At 37.7% G+C, this 18,152-nt stretch overlaps 1 protein-coding gene across 1 annotated transcript; it reads left to right on the top strand.

The window, feature by feature from the left end:
- Positions 1-7,209: 7,209 nt before the first annotated feature.
- LOC145774228 (cyclin-Y-like protein 1) lies at positions 7,210-17,960 on the top strand. Its single transcript, XM_082585409.1, has 10 exons — positions 7,210-7,390; positions 7,794-7,868; positions 8,359-8,390; positions 8,734-8,837; positions 9,092-9,188; positions 9,525-9,644; positions 10,108-10,180; positions 12,373-12,466; positions 14,421-14,583; positions 15,489-17,960. Exons 1-10 carry the CDS (start codon positions 7,210-7,212, stop codon positions 15,597-15,599), a joined length of 1,050 nt encoding a protein of 349 aa, XP_082441535.1. The 3' UTR covers positions 15,600-17,960.
- Positions 17,961-18,152: the final 192 nt, after the last annotated feature.

Genomic DNA, 18,152 nt, shown 5'->3' with positions numbered 1-18,152 from the left:
ACGTCGTTCTGTACCTGATACACTCTAGCACTGTCGCATCTCGACAACTTGTGGATAATTCTGTATGAGTCGTTGTAAGCAACTCGTACGGTATGCGATTTAAAGTTAAAGTTTTATAGTTACACCATAGCTGCGAACCATACATTGGCATGCAATATGATTGGTACATTACATTTTTAACTTCGGTAGAGCAATTTCCAAACTTGGACCTAAGCTGATTGGCAGCGACATAAAGAGATTGCACTTGCTTACGAGTTGCTTACATTATGATATAGTAGAGATGTACAACCAAAAATTGGGCTTGAAATTTTTAGGGCAGCACCACCTAACAGTGAACCTGAACAGAATAGTTGGAAAAACAAGGCAATCTTAAACTCTTCATTAAATAATTGTAAACTCTCAGTTTAAAATCTTATTAACGATGCATGATTGCGTAGCCTAATTGATTGATGGAAACCTTTATCCTTGGACTGAGAAAGCTTAATCTTTAGTTTGACCGTACTTGTAGAGACTTTCAAACACTGATGTAAGACTAATTAGTGAAATTGATTACTTGTGAAGTTGTAATTCTGCTTGTTGTCTGTGAATTATTTCATCCACTAGATGATGCTGGATAGAGAGATGCCTTTGAAATGCGTTGCTCAAGTGTAGCCTACACATCAACAATTGATTGAATCTTTATCCTCTGACTGGCAAAGATTTTTTTGAGAGCTTGATCCATACAGTTTCACATGCTTGTAGAGGCTTTGAACCACTGACACAGGTCTGGTCACTGAGTTTGACAAAGTAGTGTTTCTGACTGTTGAAGCGTTGCTGCTAGGGAATTATTCCATTCACTAGGAGTAGGTGCAGTTGAACGGAGAGTAGTCTGTATAAAAGAGAGAAAGAAACCTTTTGTTTTGTCTGTTGCAAAAAATAGTACGGTAGGCTATACGGTACAAATATAAACCGGTATAAATATGTTCAACAACAGACCGGAAGCAGCAAAAGACATTATTCATCGAGTCATTAGTCAGTCATTATAATGCGTGGAGCTGGTATGTATAGTATACAAGTCCCCGCCCTGGTTAAAAAGGCGATGATGTCACGGAGAGGTATCAACCAAAAAAATTAGTGAAAAAGTAGGGTGAAATGGGCAAAAAGCAGTCAACCATGACGATAACAAGCATAGGAATGACCGCCTTTAGTAAATGAGTTGTGATTTGCTTGTTTCTGCTTCGATTTTAACAATGAGTCATCGGGCGTTATTTGCTTGTGTTTGAAGTCCGGTTGCTCGCTTTGTGAAAAAGCTATCAACCTCAACTTTTGCTTGTAAATTGACAGAGATATGTTCTTTAAATTACTGACTGAGTTGCATAAAATTGTTGAATTTAGAAGTTATATAGGCACTTTTTTCTTCTCCTCTGGTCTTTTGCTTTGAAAGAAAAAAGAATACGTCATGACCGCTCAAATAGTGTTTCAGATTAAAAGACCGGAGCCGGCCAAATAGCCACTGCCTTTTTTTTAACTAAAAAATTGTTTCAGGCAGCCTTAATCCCCCCAAAGGAATATTCTAGGCCTAGTATGTAAGTCAGGTCAAAAAGGTAGACTGCTAAGCAAACACAATGTATTCTCATCACTTAAAATGCAGCCTATTCATAAATATTATATATATGATATACTTTTTATATTTCATATTATTTTATGGGTTAGAATATTTATCTAACATGTTGATTGCTCGTTGAAGTTGTTGACTGCTCGTTCATATAATTAATTCAACAGCAATAAAGAAAATTGATCAGATGACATTTTTATATCAAATTGACTGGCTATTGAATCAAATTGAGTTTTTCCCGCGCTTTTATAAAGTAAACAGCAAAGATTTTGCTCTCCAGGTCTAAATATATAAATTGGACTCAAGAAAAACTAAGACCTGGAGAATAACTAAATTCGGACAAAATAAGAAAGGTATTTAATTGTGATCATTTCAGTAGCAAAACTTTCGAAATTGAAAAAGAACTCGTAGAAAGAGGTCACTATAAAGAAACCTTGATTTAGGCAAGCTAGAAGCTATCAGTGAATTTGGCAGCCATTCTGTTAGTTGCATTTTCTGAGTTGGATTGCTCAGAGTTAATTGAACTTTGAAGAAAAGTAACAAGAAATCTTTTCGGACGTCTTTATATTTTACCTAACTGTTGTCAACCTTCATTCTCACCCAGAACAAGAGAAAACCCTGTCCAGGTTTGGTGCTGTAACCATTGACTCAGAAAAAGGTTGTTTATGACCTACCAAATCAATTTTTTAAAGGATTAAATCTGGACTTTTTCATTGTCGGCCTACTGTATGTTACAACTCTGCCTTTTCTTTAAATTTCTTTTGTTGGCCAATAGTTTGTAGTTCACCACTAACTTTTTATTGTAAATTTCTACTTAAATAACACTAACTTGGTACGTACGGTAGAAGGCTGATGTTCTAACTTCCTTGTTAAACTTGTTTATTATGACGTATTAATAGTGATTTTGTTTCTAAGTTTTTTCTCACACTACTTCGACTTGATTTGCTGTACGTTCTATTTAGTCTTAATTAATTGCAAGTTCTTGCATTAAATTGTCTCTTTTGTCACCCATAGCCTAAGTAATTTCTCAGTTCTGTTATATTGATTATAAGATATAAATGCAGGTGTTGGTGGTTTATTCACTTATTTGTTTTGTTGTACAATCATTCCGTTATCTTTTGTATCCTATATCATTGGTTGTTTGTTTGTCTATTGGAAACATTTTCTTTCTTGCAATGTCTGCTGACTACGTAAATTCTTACTCAAAAAACTCCCTCTCTAGTAACAAAACATATTCTCATGACCAGAACACATTTACTACGCCTGCAAATTTTGCCACTGAAAACACGTCAAAGAAAACCATCGTCACCACCTCTGAGTATGCAGACGTTGCTGAAATACGTACAAAACTAAAGCATGGATCAAAAAAAAATTCTCAATATTTCACTTCAACATGGTTAGCTTAATAAAAAACAAATTTAAATTAGAAGAATTAATGACTCAGTTGGATTTTAAACCTAATATAATGTGCATAACGGAAACAAAATTAAAAATGGAAAATCCATTAGTTAATATTGCTGAATACAAATTCATACAAGCTGATTCTCCAACCACTGCTGGTGGCGTTGGAATGTACCTTCATAACTCAATCATTTACTCTGAAAGACAAGATCTACAATTTATAATCGAAGACTGTGAAAACATGTGGATAGAGCTGTCTCATACCAATTCTAAAAAAATTATTATAGGCGTTGTATACAGACATCCATCTTACAGAAATTATGAAGTTTTCTTGGATAAATTCAGTGATACTTTACACATGATTCAAAAAGAACGTTGTGACTTCTTCGTTTTGGGTGATTTCAACATTGATTTAGCCAAATCTAATAAAGAATCCAAAATTTCTTCTTATTTGCAAGCTGTAACTGCTTTGGGATGCTCAAACTTGATTAATGTGCCTACCAGAATTACCGAAAGTTCGTCAACATTACTTGATCACATTTATACTAATAACAGTGAAAGTGCACAAACTAATGTATTGACTTATGATATATCTGATCACTTACCAACATTTTTATTAATCAAAACTGTACCACGAAAAATGAAAAAACGTCCGTATTTGACAAGAAAAATTGAAGAAAATAAAATTGATGCTTTTTTGAGTGAACTTTCAGATCAACTTGAAAACCTAAAATTAACCACAAGCTATCAAAATATTAACGACAGCACTAATAAATTGATACTTATTTTGCAAACACTAATCAACTCTCATTTCCCATTAAAAAAACTCAGTAGGAAAAAGTCTGGATTGTACAACAAGCCATGGATCACAAAAGGAATTCTGGTTTCAATCAAACACCAAAATAAATTATTCAAACTTTGCTACAAAAAAAATTGTCCTGAAAAAGTATCTTTTTACAAGAAATATAGAAACAAATTAACTCACATTAAACAAATCTCAAAACAAAACTACTTCAAACAACGCTTCAATGAATCGAGACACAACTCATCAAAAACATGGAAATCTATCAATGAACTTCTTCAAAAAAAGAAAGCTAAAACGAATACTCTTCCCAATGAACTTATTGCAGAAAACATTTCATACAAAAAACAAGAACAAATATGCAACCAACTTAACTACCACTTTACACATATTGGCGAAAAATTAACTTCACACTTAAAGCAAAAGTCAAACTTTGATTCATTCATGGGGCCTGCTTTAAAACAAACATGTGCGGTATATGAAACTGATGAAAATGAAGTCGAATGCCTAATAAACAAACTAGATGTTAAAAAATCGGATGGACCAGATGACATCTCTTCTCGAATGTTAAAGTTATCAAAAAGTATTATTGCACCTCATTTAACTAAACTTTTTAATGCATGCTTGAAACAAGGAATATTTCCTGACGCTCTAAAAATTGCAAAAGTTATTCCTATTTTCAAGAAAAAGGCAAAAGCAGATCCAACTAATTACCGTCCTATTTCCTTGCTTTCAAAGATCAGCAAACTTTTAGAAAAAATTATTTACAAACGCTTGATGAGCTTTCTTGACAAATTCAACGTGATTAATGATCAACAATTTGGATTTAGGGAAGGTCATTCTACAACGTTAGCATTAAGTAATCTTCATGAAAGACTAATTGAACTCAAAGAAAAAAATCATTACGTTTACCTGTTATTTCTTGATTTAGCAAAAGCGTTTGACACCGTTAACCACCAAATACTTCTAAAAAAGCTGGAGTTTTATGGCCTGAGAGGTTTAATGGGAGGCCTTATAAAATCTTACTTACACAACCGCCAACAATATGTTTCTGCTGATGGCTTCAAATCAAAGCATGAAAATATCACATGTGGTGTTCCTCAAGGATCTATACTTGGACCATTGCTTTTTCTGCTTTACATAAATGATTTGCCTCTTATAACAACTTTCGATTCTCAGCTATTTGCTGATGACACTGTTTTTTTTACTTCAGCAACATCTATTTTGCAATTGCAGCAAAACACTGAAATTGAGATGCAGCGTATCACTGATTGGTTCAATGCAAACAAGTTATGTATCAACTACTCCAAGACATTTTACATGTTACTTGAACGAAAAGGAGGGTCAACTTCAAAACTAAATGTAGTCTTAAACAACACAAAAATTCAAAAAACAAACAACATCAAATATCTTGGCATATTTCTTGATGACAAACTGAGTTGGAATTATCACATTGAAGATCTATCTGGGAGATTGGCAAAAATATCTGGAATATTTTATAAAATTAGAAACTACACAAACAAACAAAGCATGTTAACACTGTACTATGCTCTTGCACGATCAATAATACAATATGGCATTTTATGTTGGGGTTCAAGCACACAAAAACTGCTCAAGAAAATTTCGACAATGCAAAATCGAATTATTCGCACAATAACCTTTAGCAACAGAAGAGCAAAACTTTCACTACTGTACCAAGATCTCGACATACTTCCCATCACTAACTTGCATCAATTAGAAATTTCTAAATTTGTCTTTAAATTTAAAAATATGCTATTGCCAAGCTATTTTGAACCTTACTTTAAGGAAATTACTGAAGTACATTGCCATGGCACTAGAGCTTTTCAAAAAAATAACTTTCACTTACGTAGTGTCAGCTCAAGAAAAGGCCAAGGCAGTTTGAAATTCTTAGGCCCAAAAATATGGAATGATTTACCTTCTGAAGTAGTAGGGGCTACGAGTGTAAAAACTTTCACAAAAAAATGTAAAATTTATTATATGAAAAAACTTTGTCTGTGACTGTTTTTATTGCCACAACATTGACGAGTGTTATCGCAAATTTTTCGGATTGAACATTGTTGATACTACGTAGACCTAGGTCTACTACTCACGAACTAGTGCTAAGTACTATTTATTAACGGCTGTCATCTTATTAACTGTATTCAAGTCGGCCTATAAACTGACTGATTTTGTTAAGGTTTAAAGTTATATACTATGATTAGGCCTACTTTTAGTGTTTCTGTTTCGTCTTTTATGCTAGCAGTTAGAAGTTGTTGTTTATGCATAGTTTTTTGTTTGTTTTTTTTCTCATAACTTACGTACTACTTTTGTAGGGCATGATATTTTTTGATATTTGAATAAAATCACAGCAATTCACTTGACTGTCGCAGCAGTTAACAACTTTTTGTTTTCATTTTTTACGGAACTTAAGCTTATCCTATTTTAACGCATATCTTGGTTTCAACGTAATGCCGATGTTTGACATTTGTCACATTAAAAACACGGGAAGCAGCTGACTCGATGACTAATATAGTCTTTCGCTGCTTCCTGTCTGTTGTAGATTCTAGTTATGGTGCTATTTTATTTGCATTGTCTATATTTTGTACCGTATACTTTTCTCGCAACAGACAAAATAAAAGGTTTCTCTCTCTCTCTCTCTATTGTTTGAGTGCTTCATAGATATCACCCATATCTACTCTATACCGATATATCTTATAAAAAATATTGAAAAACGGTTGACTGAAAACAACGACATATGTTAAGTAGCATTTATTTGAAGTTAAGATTCTACCCACCTGATAGATAATCTGAAGAACTCTGCTTTGCTAATTTTTTTGTCAGAATTAGTTAGAGTGCTCTTTATAAATTAGCACTGTTTCTGTAACAAAGACGACATCAAACAAAAAATTTTGTTTTAAACAGTCCTACACTCGACAACTAAAGACGAGTCAATTTAATCAGTAATTAGGCTAGGTTCTTAGGTTCTTAGTAATTAGGCTTAGGCTAACTTATTTACAATTAAAAATATTTTTGTTTCAACTGAAAGTTATTTTGACACTATTTTTTATACACAATATATACGCTGTTACGCTCTATACTGGCATACCAGCCTTTCGAGAATGTGGAAAAAATAATGAAACGTGTTCATGTAGTTTATTCTATTATATAGTAGCCTTCTTTGAGAACCAACAAATATTGTCTTTATGGGGTCAACTTTGGTGATTCTCTTTTTTAAAGAAAATATATTTTCTCTCATGCATCGCACTCTTGAGGAGGTTGTTTTGTTTTGTTGCTAGTTTATAAAGTGAAGTGAGAAAATGAAAATGTCATTAGGTTTTTGCTGAGTTTGCATAAAAAGAATCATTTCAGTTCATGCTGTTTCTGTTTGATTTCCTTATATAATCTTTAGACGATGGGTAATAAGCAATGCAGTTGTCTTTCATCAAATTCACCAAATGAAGTAAAACGAAACAAACACAATCGTGACTCGTTGGCAAACTCTCATGGAGGGGGATATAATTCTCTTCATGTGGATGGCAGCAGCGGGGATGCTTCTAAGTTGCAACATATCAGAGACAGAGAACAGATTGATGGTGAATTTGTATTTAGTGAATTTTCAAACATGTAATTTTTCTTAATTGTTGCTTGTTTCATATAAAAATAATAATGGTGTTACAAGCACAGTAGGCTGGTGCTTTTGCACCTTTCACTGTTCACACCTTAATATTGTTCATTTATTTTTATGTTGTGTTCATTGTGTACCGTGGTTGACCATAAATAGAATATTACTGCATTTCATAATATATCTTTCTATGCCATTGAAGTCCACTTGTTGGACTGACTGAGTCTGGTCTGAAACTGTGGTATCGTCTACTATTATTGAAGGTATTAAAGGTGTTGACTCCGGCTGAGGGACTTGAGTTACTTTAGCCGAAGAAATATATTAAAAATGTGGCAATTTTTTTTTCTATCTATAATCTTGTTTTATGTTTTTAGAACTTGACGTTGCATGCACTCCTTCCGACCACCCCCAGGCAAATACTATTTTTATCACAAAGTCCAATGCAAACTGTAAGTATATATATACATGATAGAATAGGCTATCATGCATTCATCCCACAGAAGGTGTAGTTGAGATTGGTGTAACTTCTGTTAATATGTTGACGTTTTGTTATTGTTCTAGTAGTAGTGGCAACCACTGGATGTTGAAAGTGATTGCCAGCTTTATATCTAACATTGAACGCAATTTAGAAACATGTTGAAAAGGTGAATAATCAAGTGGACTGGGATACCATAAGCAAAGCATGATATCATTTATGTAGGAATAGGGTTGTGTCTTGTGTGCTATTTTTTCAAGTGTTTTCTTGATAGACCACAAGCGTTATGTCTTTTAGCGAACCATGATGCGATGTGATATTACTTGTAAGTTACCAATGATTTAAGCACAACATTTCGTGTAAGAGCTACCTTGTCCTTTGTATAAGCATGAACAATCCATCATAGTGTCATCGTAATGTGGCTTTGATTGTGTTAAAATATATGACGACTGTTTGTTTTTTAGTTCAAGACCATCGGTTGAGCGTTCACAATTCTGTAAGTTCTATATTTTATTTATATTTTTTGGTAATCTGTAACACACTAATTCATTTATATACGCTTATTCCTTAACTCATTCATAGTTTGTCTTAAAATGAATTTTACTTAAAATAATGTGTGTATTTTTGTTGTTTTTACCGGTACTTTAATCTAGCCGGTACTTTAATCTAGCCTACTTGTTGTGTTCATGTATTTTGAAGTGCCACATTTCAAGGTGCTGTATAATGTGTAGTTGTCATAATTTGATTTAACGCAGCAAGTAATTAGTTGATATTTAAAAATGCAGGGTAGCCAATTTGTTGTGTTGTTTATCACTGAAACTATTGCCATGTACTCACAGACTTCCCCTGGGTCTGCAACTCACAAACGAAGGAGTTCTTGTTCCACAATATACCTTGATGACAGCACAGTTAGCCAGCCAAACATAAAAGCATCAATTAAATGGTGGGTAGCATCCTGCTCTACATGAGCCCACTGTATGTGATCATAATATCTACACATACAGTACTATAATTGTTTGTGATTGTTATTGCAAAGTGATATTTTGCATTTGTCATAAAATTGACCAGTTTTTAAACCAGAAAATACTTGCTGAGATTTCATCCTTTTCAAAGTTTTAATTAATAATTTTGGCATACTTGATCTATGGAAAGCATAAGGCCGTGTGTTTACTGCTCATAACAATAGCTTGTTGTTAGTGTGGCGCTCGCTGTGTTCTACCACATCAAGCATCGAGAGCCAGATGAAGACAAACACCTTCCTGACATATTTGATGAAAGATTACATCCTCTCTCGGTTAGTAGCTTTTTTGATAAATAGTTGTGTTTGAAGGATGTTTTAGTCATTCCTGGTGAGAATGTTCCGATGTGGGACGCTTAGGGCAAGACTGGTAGGCTATTATGTTTAAAGGTAATTTCTTAACAAAAGCACTCAAAGCCTTTTTGCTTCAAAATGACTATATAGCGATCTGTTGTGAACCACAATTTATATTGTTCATAGTGAAACAAAGTCTCTATTATTCTACGCAGTATCATATGTCTTGCACGTTTGTCTGTTCTTAACCTGCTTAATGAAGCGTATCGTGAGGTAACGAACACGTCACAATACGTCATCTATGCTATTCTAAAACAGAAAGAGCGCGTTCCATCAGACTACCACAAGAGGGAGCCAGACCACAGACAAATCTATCGCTTCATCCGAACCTTGTTCAGCGCCGCTCAGCTCACTGCTGAGTGCGCCATAGTGACCTTGGTGAGTAGAAAGCCGCCACTTCGTCATATCCGATCAACCGTCATGACTATTTCAGGTTTAGAGATTAAGAGGAATGAAGAAGTAGGCCTATAGATTGCATGGTTAGCTCTCCGACGACAAGAATCCTGAGTGTTTGGTTAATCTTAACATAATTGGAAACAATGTTGGTTGTTGTTCAATTTGTTGTTGCGTTTTAACAATTGGGCTTGTTTCGTATCTTCTATCCACCATTGTGTTCGTTGGCCCAGTGACGTCATTCTGCCAGTACACGGACAGCAAAATCTGTCAACGTCTGCAAACCTTGAATCAATAAAAATATGACGGATTTTGCTTTCTGGGTGTTAGAGCATTGAAGCCTGGAGGGTAGTATGCATTTTATTATCAAACCTCGTCCCATCCACGAGTATCCAGCCCCAGTTACATCTCACACAGTTAAGTTAAACAACGCACCAATATGTTTCAGATTTACCTAGAACGTCTGCTCACCTACGCCGAGATCTGCATCTGTCCCGCTAACTGGAAGCGCATCTTGTTGGGTGAGGTCGTCTGCTGTGGTTTCTTGTGGCCTAATTGACTGTGTTGCCCTCCTGTTTTAAGCATATTATCGTGGCGTCGTGTTTGTGAACTTTTCTTCTGCTACCTAGACCAGTTGGTTAATTTGATTTCATAATTTATTCAAGTCATGTCGTTCTCTAAGCTCATGTTGGTTTTGTAAAGATTTACTCATTGATCAAAGTTTCAAATTCTTACAATGGCAACGGCTTGTAGTTGTTACGATGTCCCTTGCCGTTGAATTCATGTTTGCTCATCAAGTAGGGATGGTTTGGTAGCTAGGCTTGTGAGCATAATGCCGTAGTTCGGAAGGGCTTGAGTGCCCGAGTCCTAATTAATGATTTCTTAATCCAAGCGATGCCTTGGTCATTTGTAGTTGTTGTCGTCAGTTTGAAGGAAGAATGTTAACCCGTACTGGTTGAAAGAAGAATGTTTGCCACTTATCTGTGAACTATTTTGTGGAGGGCCAACCGCATACTGGCAGAGAGTGAACGCTGGTGCCACCGATCTTGGCGGTCCGTCACGCCAGGGTTGTAAAAACTCGGGTTTAATTATGTAAAATTAGCCAAAAAAAATGTGGGAATTTTTTCATTGGTTGATAGGTACCGGTAGTTGATTATGTCATTCATAAAATATGCAAATTATGCATTCATGTGAAACGTAGTGCTGCAGAGCAGTGAGTTTCTGGTGGCTAAGCTTACTAAACGTAGTAAGAATTTGATTAATTTATTCTTTTCTAGGAACTATTATAAAAAAAGATAATAATCTGGATAAACGTCCAAACCTTTCAGTATTCATTTTATTAGTTGTTGAAAATAGAACGTGGGTGAGATGTTGACTTTGTTACTTTTGATTACACACTTTAGTACACTACTACGTAAGAAAACTGCCGACAGCAGCGCAAAACATGGAAACCAAAAATGTCTAACAAAATATCAACAAGATGAATTAATTGGCCAGCTAAGAACACTGAGACACTGCACGAAATTGCGAAATGCTGGGAAAAGTTATGAGCTCAGCATCTAGTTGTCAAAGACCGCATTCGTTGTCATGCAGTGCATAGGCAATCATATTATGTAAGCTGCCACACAAACTACGGTCTACACTGCATCTGTGCAAGTAAATACAGTCGAAAAAGGATTCGTTAAAGTCTAAGACCTATTTTTTTGTTTTGGACAGTTTTTAACGTACAGTAATCAAATCGAAACTAACGTAAAACCTTTGCAACTGTATGATTGTCCGAAAAAAAAGCGTAGACCTGCCAAAACAAAATTGTTCTTGTTCATTACTTTCATATTCAATGCTGATTGCTGATATAAATATATTTTCACATGGCACCAGAGAAAAATAGTTTATTAAGGATTATTATTTCCTTTACAAGTTAATAGCCATCATCTTTTCATGGCACTGTATGGTATCTCAGTGGTCCTCCAGTTTTTGCGACCCTTTCGTCATGCTTCCCGATTGTTGGGGTTGATTCTATCCACGTTCCTTTAGAGATGACATCTGTCAGTGTAACGAATCTGGATAGAATCAACCTCAAACAACCGTGAAACATGGCGACAGAGCTGCAAAAACTGTCGATCCCCGGCTAGCGGGGGCAAACACCAGGTCTCATCTACTGAAGAAGGCACAAACGGATGAGTCGGTAGTGGGTTATGCATGGACAATCACTTTTGTGGGTTTTTTATTAGCTAGAAGCAAACTGAATTGATGGAGTATTGACAGCACAATTTACAAGAACAAAATTTTAAAGTTTATTCGCTTTAAAAATACGTTTTTTTTTATAAAAAGCCTAACCCAAGCTGGGCAGCTACGCAGACGACAAATCAGTCGCTTTTACATTTTACAGTCATATTTTTACATTGAACGTCTGTAGATGTTGAATCAATGTAAACATCGACTGATTTGTCGTCTGGGATATCTACTACAGCCCTGATCTCCGTATAACCGTGTGTTGATGTTGCGAGTATTTACCTTTGTTTCCTTGTGCTCTACAAAGTGGCTGAAACGTCGATATATCATTCTCGCATTGTGATGTCACGGAGGTCAGGAGGCTGAATCGATCGAGATTTTCTATAATGTTTTTTTCCTCACTGAGCTGACTTACAGGTTTTTGACCAACTTATTGCGCGGAATATCAAACGTTTAACCAAGTTCCATTCCTCTTTTCTAGGCGCCATCTTATTAGCTTCCAAAGTATGGGACGACCAGGCCGTGTGGAATGTCGATTATTGTCAGATCTTGAAAGATATTTCTGTTGAAGACATGTAAGTAACCTGTCTGTAACTGTGTATGCCATAGCTATCTACTCTTCGTCACTATTATGTCCTTTATTGGCACATTGCTGTTTGTTTTTATAAAAAGATTAAAATATTGCCACCATTTCTGTTGGTTAGGAATAGATAGATTGCTATTGAACAACAAAGCAGTGCGAAGGAAACTACGCCGTGACGAGCACACAACAATGCGGCCATGTTCGATGCACTTGGTGTGGTTTGCTTGTTTAATTGTTCTCTGGTGTTTCGAATGAATACTTGTAAAGCAGTCTTTGTTTTTTTCTTTGTCCGACATTGATATTGTTCTGATGTAACCGAAACTTTAAATGTCCACTAATTAAGTGTGTACTTGGCTTATCAGCAATGAGATAGCTGTGCGTTGTGAAATGCGATGCCACTGTTGTCACTGACTACCATGGTCCATGGACGTCACAATAATGACGCGGCAGTTGTACTTGGCGGCCAGATAGTTTGGCAAGTGAACGGGAGTATTTACTCTCCAAACAATACTCGTCTGGCGGTGTAGCAACAATGATTAGACAATTTACTGCTTGGCGCACATCGGTCGCAGCTAGTTGCATTTTGTGAATGAAAACTTTTCACCGTATGTAAGTGCTCTGTGAAATGTTGCTCAAGTGGGAGTTTTAGATTCGCGCTTGTCGCCTTGACGCATCCCAACCTTGCAATGTCGAACTGACGTGGTGCTGTAGCAAGTATTGTAATTAAATTTCATTTGCCCATCAACTTATTGATCCTACAAGTTCAAGCCTCAAGTTCCAAGCATTCCACTGAATGTTCGGTATTTCAACTTTTCTCTCCGAGACATGAAACTTTTATGAGATTCACCTCCCGGTCTCGCTAATCCTCGCTCTGCGATACCGGCATGCAAGTCGCTGAGGGAAGCGTTAGTTGCTGCTCGCTGACATGCAATCGATCGAATGTTAGATTGTGATCGAATAAAATTAAGTCCATCGTATCACGTGGTACAGATTCAACGATAGCGTCATCGAGTATGCGTCATCACCAGCGAGGTGGATGACCTTCCTCTGTGGTGTGACTACCGCGTTTCGAACAATTTTCAGTACCGTATGTGCCGAAGCTTCAATTGCGCTCCTCAGATGGGGGCTCCACTGCTCTTGAACCTATCAGCTACTTGTTAAAGCACGTGCGTACTTCCTCCAGTCACAGGCGATGGCCGTTTTCATCTGAGCTGTAGTTTATGTTTCTCGGCAGTCGGCAGCCTTGGGCTGATGCCAGGTAGATCGCTCCTTCTGAACAGTTGTAGTTTATGTTGCAAACATTTGTACCAATATCTTTGGCATGTGGATAGGTCCGGTTTGTATTCTATTTGAATAAGAATGATATGTAATGACGAAGCCACGCTTGTGTGACGAAAGCTCTACCGTACACATTTATCTATTTGGTGTGTTACTCTGCTTTTTTATTAATATTTTTCGCTCTACACATCTATTTGCAAAATTGGTAATTTCTACGGATGTTTTACTTTGGAACTTATCGAAGTTTAGTTGGTGACAGGAAAAATTAAGCTCGAAGACTTTTAACATTATTTTCAATTTTGAATACAAAACCTGTGCAAAGTTTTTTTTTAACTCAAAAATCAATGTTTTATGGCTAAAATCAATCACTTCTGTGGGAACACCACTGGTCTGACAATCACTATCATGGGGTTTGAACTACTGACGCATGCTCAGTGACCGAGACTGGCGATTGATAGTTCTGACAACACAAAAACCTGTTGATTGAAACAGCCTACGTTGATACTTGGCCTATTGATACAGTCTTCGAAATTAGCGTCGGCAATAGGCAATTGCTGACGGAGAGTTGGCAATTGCTGGCCCATTGATGACGCCTCTGCAGTGCATCACATCGAAGCGAGTTGATTCGATATAAACTTGATGCGGGACTAACGGCAACTTCGTCTTAGGAACGAAATGGAGCGACAATTCCTTGAACTTCTCAACTTCAATATCAACGTACCCAGCAGTGTCTACGCCAAGTACTACTTCGACCTTAGAGAGCTCGCCAATAACAACAGCTTGGTCTTCACATGCGAGCAATTGAGCAAGGAACGTGCCCGGAAGTTGGAGGTACGCGCCACTTCAACAATTTGTTTCCTCTTATACAGGTTTTGGTCGGCTACATTGGCGAGTGGTGATAGCTCTACTCGATAGGGCACTGGTTCGATTCGCTCAAGACCGTACAGATATATGTCTTTGGCAAGACATATAATAACACGCCTGATGGTGGACGCGAAGAGTGGCTTCCTTGCCTTTCTGTGCACTTCATCTATGTCGTCAACCACTGGATTCGACTAAAAGGGACTTTTTTACCAATCACTAACAGGACCAACTTGGTCCAACCGATTTTGAGCCATTCCAAAGTGAATTGATTCAACCCCTGATGAGAAAAGTGATAACTGGACAGAAGAGCAAATGATAATTTGTGGTTTACTCCACCATTAGTTTGTTTTCGTTATGTTTGCATGGCATTGTGTTCATTGTGTGGTAATTGCTACATTAATATTTGATCGCTTCCTAACAATGCACCGTCAGCATTATGACATCATAGGTGAGCACCATGCCCGCATGGACTTCACTCTCATTACCTTGTTATCGACATCAGCACTTATGGCTTTCCTTAACGTTTGTTAGTAAACTTGTCTTTAAGGGAAGTTAGAATTGTCTTGGTGAGGTGGCACCTTATACTGCTTGTGACAGTTGTCGTCGATACAAGGCCAACTCAAAGCCTGTTTAAGCATGGAAGGATTATTATGATTCAATGTGGTTTGTTGCTTTACGATGAAGCGATGTGTTGTAATGCTTTTGTTGCATTTTTGTATTAATTAACTTGTCAACAAAGGAAAGTATCTAACAGTGGACACGCAATCATCACTCTAACGAATATAGCGCGGCCTCCTCCATTGTGGTTAGGATCAATAGGTGACTTGCCATCAGTGTCTTCATCATAAAGTCATAAGTTGTGTCTCTTTTAGGCGACTTCTCGTTCTTGTGAGAACAAATACAGGAACCACACCTCCCTGCGTCGCACAGTGAGCCAGGATCATCTCGCTGGTACTCTCAACACGAGCGTCATCCTTTCATGAGGAGGGCATCTTGGTGATCATGTGGCACTACAAGTGGGGGCAGGTAGATGGGGCCTTCAAGGGACCCCCTTGGCACTCAAGACGCGTTGCTCAGTGTAAGGAGATGGTGGCAATCATTGTACTGAGGCGGCATGCCAAGACACGGTTCACTTCCTGCACTGCTTTTTTCATCAGACAATCTGTAACTTTATTCTTTTATTTTGTGATGCCGCGGTTACCATGACAACCGTGACGAAGTGTTGCAACACTCCAACGTACTATCCCGTAACAATGGCCGGTTGTTATTTATTCAAGCAAATTGTCGGAACTTTTAATGTTTTCTCTGACTTCGAATAGCGAGTGAATGCTGTCGCGGCCATCCGCCAGCATGACGCAGCCTCAAGCCGTTCTCCCGGGCGCACTGCAACAATAGCTCCATTGTGACGTCACATAATTGACGACTGACCATCGCAGTCACGTGACCCGTTTTGTGTGAGCAATGCCACTGTTGTCATAGACACAACGTGCCGAGCGCCACCGATGCTGGTTCGACAAGTCATTGTTAAGGTTTTCTTGTTACGTTGAGTGATCATCTATCGACGTTGTGTGTCCGAAAACAAGAAGCACTCATTAGAGGCAAGTTATCTTGGCCGTCTGTTAGGAATGATGCGAGGGGGTGCAAATTGTCCCCTTTGGAATCGTCGTCCCCATTGCATGCTCTCTCATGCTACACACGATTGAACTTGTCTCGACCGGATTGTGGCTTGTTTCGTTATCCCTGGTTGAACGCGCGCGTTCCGAGTGAAGTTTGTTCTGTGAGAGTTCGACAATTGTTCTTTGTTTACATTGGATGGACCTTTTAACGAATTTACGATCGCCAATGCTAACAGCTCCAAGATAAAGTTCAGGCGTGGTTTGTTTAACTTATGTATTGATGACGCGTCCAACGTCATAACGCGCGGCCTTGCATCGGGATGTGTGCGGCTTCGTTCTCACATCGTCCATCTAGCGACGTTGTTCTGATGTCACTCGCCTCCGCAGACAAAGCGTTTCATCTCCCGCCTGTTTGTTTGTGACGTCACAACCTGTGTGCTCGAATTTTTAATAAGATTAATGTGTTGAATTTTGAACTAAGTCGATAAGAAACTTCGAGCTCGCCCGCCTGCTCAACTCTCAACCAGGGCTGTGGAGTCGGTCAAAAAAATATACGAATCCGGCTTTAGTGTTGCCAGATATTTGATGATTGCGGATTTTTTATTATTTAAAAGTAATCAGTAGTTGTACAAAACGTAGTGCATTAAAGTTGTGATGTTGTAAGTTTTGGTTGTATCATGTTACAAGCAATTTGAAATAGCAAACAAAAACGTAATGTTCATCGTTTTATATCAAGTCTGCCTTTTCGTATCGACGCTGACTCCGGACAAGCTAATCCCTCCGACTCCACAGCCCTGTCGGAACTTTTAACAAATAAAGAAAGGTTCTGGTAACACAATCTGGCAACACTAATAAAGAAATAATTTGTCCCATCTAGAAAATCAATGTAGAAAAGATTGATTTCCTGGCTGGGGTGCTGTCCCTTGCGGTTTTGCTCATCACATACGCGGTCTACAAGCCTCGTGATTGTCAACTTAACCAAGGTCCTTGAGACCGCACTTTAGCGTAACTCGCCGTGTGTGATGTCATAGTTGCGTCGTATCCTCGCGCTTATAATTGTTCATTGCGCGTTTGAAGCGAACTGGCAACACTGTAATGATGAGATGCAATTGAATGTGCAAAGACCTCGATGGAGTGATGAGTTTACCTTGATGGCTTCATCTGTGCTCGCTTATTATTCTGAACTGTCACGAGTGTTTGTTTTGTTTTTCCTACTACTGCGGAATTTTGTGCTGCACATGAAGTACTAAAGTAGCCTACAGCCTGTCATGTGTTTTTACTGCAATAAGCCAGAATGGTTTTAAGAAAATGAAGGACATGGCATGTTCGCTTTTTTAATGTTTATAAATTGGGCGCGCTATTTTGGGACCTGAAATAGCTCCCCCTGTTGCCAATTTGTGTCCGCATCTTCTGGACTTATCTGGACTATAATTTTAGTAAAGAAGTGATTTTCTTGACCCATGGCAAGGATTTGTCCATCTGGAATATAGTTTTGATCCACTGCGCATTTGTTTATGGGATCTGTTGTAGAAAGTTGGTCAATATTCATTCATGGCGGTTCTAGGGAATCGAACAACCGTCTCCGGGCATTGCAAGGAAATTTTAACATTTGAACGATTCATACAGTGCCATGGCACAAACATTGAATTTCTTCGAGGGAATTTGTTTAGCATCTTGTGAACCTTGGGAGCTTTTACTTATTTGCAAATAAACGACATATATGACGCATGTGAGGTATGATAGGAGGAATATGATAACGCTGTATAAGCTGAACTAGTATGTCATCGCTTTGGACAAGAGTTCCGTTATTTTTACATTTATTCAACGTTTGCAGACATAGAATCAATGTAAAAATGACAGATTTTGCTAGCTGGGTTTGTATTTATTTTTCAAAAAGCTACGAAGCCTGTTTCTGTAAAA

This window comes from Aplidium turbinatum, chromosome 7 (assembly GCF_918807975.1).
Source record: "Aplidium turbinatum chromosome 7, kaAplTurb1.1, whole genome shotgun sequence".
In the NCBI taxonomy this organism is placed as follows: Eukaryota; Metazoa; Chordata; class Ascidiacea; order Aplousobranchia; family Polyclinidae; genus Aplidium; species Aplidium turbinatum.
The sequence above is the reverse complement of the archived record's forward strand: the minus strand, read 5'-3'. Positions and strand labels throughout refer to the sequence as shown.

Excerpts from the sequence above, each read along its gene's own strand:
- LOC145774228 (XM_082585409.1), top strand. The coding sequence starts at position 7,210 with ATGGGTAATAAGCAATGCAGTTGTCTTTCATCAAATTCACCAAATGAA. Across the intron at positions 8,391-8,733 it reads GGTTGAGCGTTCACAATTCT|ACTTCCCCTGGGTCTGCAAC; the intron begins GTAAGTTCTATA and ends ATGTACTCACAG. Across the intron at positions 9,645-10,107 it reads AGTGCGCCATAGTGACCTTG|ATTTACCTAGAACGTCTGCT; the intron begins GTGAGTAGAAAG and ends AATATGTTTCAG.